Raw genomic sequence first — 3,488 nt, forward strand, 5'->3', positions numbered from 1 at the left:
TGTGTGTGTGTCTCTTACTGTATATAAATGTATTATATCTAAGTATATCTTATCTATATATGAAATATACTATATGTCATGATTCTGTTCCGTCGGTTTCCATTTCCATGCTTTTATTTTGACTTTACTTACTGTTTCAGTTGATACATTAAACAATTAATAACGGCCTACTTGTTTTTAAGATCCCACAAGTTACATTCATTGCTCAGCACAGCTGTCACTTTTAAGCGACCAAAGATCACAAAAATGCATCAGGTACGACACCATTATGAAAATGTTGGGGACATATCCTTGGGGTCAGCAAAAGTGGGACATTCAATGTGTGTTCAATAGACCAATGCAGTTTTCCCCTAAAATCTACTTGACTGACGGCAGCTATTTTTAACTGTGTGATATCATCACTGTGAGTGTGATTGTAAGTTGGCCAGCCAATGCAAACATTGTATTTTAATAAAATCACAATATATTTGATCACATTATAAATCAAAATAAATATAAACTGTAGCTCAGTGTCCTACTTTATTGGGCTCCCTCTATTTCAATACTTTCTACTGTTAAAAGCAGCTAATGTACCCTACGTCTACGTGTAAGGGAGAATATGTCATCACCAATCATCACCATTGTCATCAAATAAGTTGCCAAATGAGGTATTTCTTTACACTGTTTTCAGTTAATTATCTAATTTATCCAACGCTGGACTATAATGTAAAACAAAGGGTGGGTAAAAATTATGTTATCTAAAAGTGAATAATAAAACTAATTGATGTGGCATTTATTTGTTTATACAAAAAACAAATAAACAAAAAGCTAAACAATTTGACATATACAGTAAATGGAATATCGGGATCAACAATCACAGTATGTCTCTCTGTCAGATCCTGCTCTGGTCCTGAATATCTTTGTCACTATTCCTCAAATTCATCTTTTTTCTTTATTTCTTGAATTACATCTTCACTTTATCTATGTTTTTGTCTCCATTAAGCATCCGGTATCCCTCAGTGGACTCTCTCCGCATGCCTTAATTTACTCTTTGGAAATGTAGCCTACTCTTGCAGCCCAGTTTACACTAGGGTAATTGCGGATTAACAAATAAATAGGGTGTTAATACAGATTAAGAGCTGCGGAGTTACTTTCAAGACAGCTATAAAACAACAAAGCTCAAAAAAGCTTTTACTACGTCAGAAGCGGTCTCACCTGTTGATATCCCCGCCCACTCTAGCAGCTACCCAATCAGCAGTGAGGACGCTGTAATCAGGTTCCTTCTGTACTCCAAGTGAGCGTTAGTAAGAGCAAACAGGACCTGGAGATATATTAATGTGTAGATAAAAAACACAGTGACAGTCAGCTCTGTATAGAACAGGTTTATTGTAAGATGGAGAAGCGAATACGGCGACAGAGGTGTCAGCTGCCATCCTGTTACTATGAGGGGTACCTGCAGAAGAGGTCAATCAAAGATAAGGTAGGGTAGCTCACGAGGGGAGAGACTGTTTAGTGTTCTCTGTGCAACCTGCAGACTGTAGTGGGGTCAACACAGATTGACTAACAGGAGAAATGGACCGCAAATGGCTGCTCTTTTTTAAGTGTTGTATCTTTTGGGGGCTGCTGTGGCTCAGGAGGTAGAGCGGGTCGATTTCAGGCTTGTCCAGTGAACATGTAGTGTCCTTGAGCAAGACACTGAACCAGTTGCTCCCAGTGATGTCACCGGTGTGTGAATAGGTGAATGGCTGAATAGTGTGAAAGCGCTTTGAGTGCGCTGTAAGGCGTAGAAAGGCGCTTTATAAGACCAAGACCATTTTGGTTAACAGTGAATTTGTCTTGGCCTCGAGAATCAGCACCTCCAAATCCGAGGCCATGGTTCTCAGTCGGAAAAGGGTGGCTTGTTCTCTTCAGGTTGGTGGAGAGATCCTGCCTCAAGTGGAGGAGTTCAAGTATCTTGGGGTCTTGTTCACGAGTGAGGGAAGGATGGAACGGGAGATTGACAGGCGGATCGGTGCAGCTCCTGCAGTAAAGCGGGTGATGTATGGGTCCGTCGTGGTGAAGAAGGAGCTGAGCTGTAAGGCGAAGCTCTCGATTTACTGGTTGATCTACGTTCCGACCCTCACCTATGGTCTTTAACTTTGGGTCATGACCGAAAGGGCAAGATCCAGAACCGCTGCTCCTCCACATCGAGAAGAGCCAGCTGAGGTGGCTCGGGCATCTGTTTCGGATGCCTCCTGGGCGCCTTCCTAGGGAGGTGTTCCGGGCATGTCCCACTGGGAGGAGGCCCCGGGGAAGACCCAGGACACGCTGGAGGGACTATGTCTCTCGGCTGGCCTGGGAACACCTCTGCATTCCCCCGGAGGAGCTGGAGGAAGTGTCTGGAGAGAGGGAAGTCTGGGCATCTTTGCTTAGACTGCTGCCCCCGCGACCCGGTCCCGGATAAGCGGTGGAAAATGGATGGATGGAAATATAGAAAATGTTAAAGCTAAATAAAGCCACTTTGTCAAAAAATGTCAAAGATGGTATGATAAGACTGAAAAATAAGATTAGGATGGTATGTTTTAATGGTTTAATTTAATTGATCTAAAACCTGACAACTGTTCATTGTTAATCTGTCTGTAATGTTCTCATTTTATTAATTAGGCTAATCATTGATGTAAAATACCAGAAAATACTGAAAGTAACCATCACATATTCCCGAAGCCAAGGGTGAGGTCAATAGAATAAATGTGTTGTCAGCACTAGGACTAAAAAACATATTTAGATTACTATCATTTAAGTCAAATATGACACTTTTGTTTGAAAATGACTTAAATGATTAATTGATTGTCAGAATAGCTGCAGATTATTTTGATGTCAATGGACTAATTGTAATTACTAATTCAGTAAATGAGTGCTTGTTGAAATAATAGGCTTGCTGTTGTGGATGTGAAGCTCTTTACTCTTTCTCTCTCTGAAACATGAAACATGAATAACTGGCATCTCAACAATGTGTAGAAGACAGATGATAGGGATCTTAATACTCTTGTCAACTGTAATGTAGTTTAACTGTCGGAGTGATTCAAACACCTGTTTGAGAGACAAACTGATGTACATTGGTGCGAAGAGGAGCTTTATGGTACCAGGCATCAGTACTCAGTTGACAGTTGACACTTTATATAAAGTTTTATTTTGTTCATTAATTTACTAACATTAAATTAGACTTAAAATGTGAAAACTCCAGTGCCTTGACCTGCCTAATACTTAATACGCCTTCATGCGCAGCCACAGGTAGAGCAACCAAGTAAACTTAAAGGTCAAGTGTTACCTTTCATGGGCAGAACAGCTTGTCTTTATGTAGTTTCTTGTAAGTAATATGGACTTTGTCTTAAGGTTTTTCAGCACATGGTGAGCAACACTTGTATCTCTCAAACTGGTTTGACTGCTTTTTCCGCTCTGTGTCATACAGATTAGAGCAAGATGAGAAATGACAGAAGAGAAGACTGTGGAAAAAAACAAGATCTGGGTTT

At 40.6% G+C, this 3,488-nt stretch overlaps 1 protein-coding gene across 5 annotated transcripts in view; it reads left to right on the forward strand.

The window, feature by feature from the left end:
* Nucleotides 1-1,177: 1,177 nt before the first annotated feature.
* The window catches only part of LOC109966995 (signal-transducing adaptor protein 2-like), a 9,471-nt gene continuing 7,160 nt past the window's right edge, over nt 1,178-3,488 (forward strand). For 2 of the 5 annotated variants that reach the window (XM_020612296.1, XM_020612294.1), the window contains exon 1: nt 1,180-1,459. In XM_020612296.1, coding sequence (XP_020467952.1) covers nt 1,373-1,459 — 87 coding nt within the window. In that variant the 5' untranslated portion in view covers nt 1,180-1,372. Of the gene's footprint in view, nt 1,460-3,488 lie in introns of all 5 variants that reach the window. The other 3 variants (XM_020612293.1, XM_020612295.1, XM_020612297.1) reach the window with 2 other exon arrangements.

This window comes from Monopterus albus, unplaced genomic scaffold (assembly GCF_001952655.1).
Source record: "Monopterus albus unplaced genomic scaffold, M_albus_1.0 scaffold122.1, whole genome shotgun sequence".
NCBI classification, from domain to species: Eukaryota; Metazoa; Chordata; class Actinopteri; order Synbranchiformes; family Synbranchidae; genus Monopterus; species Monopterus albus.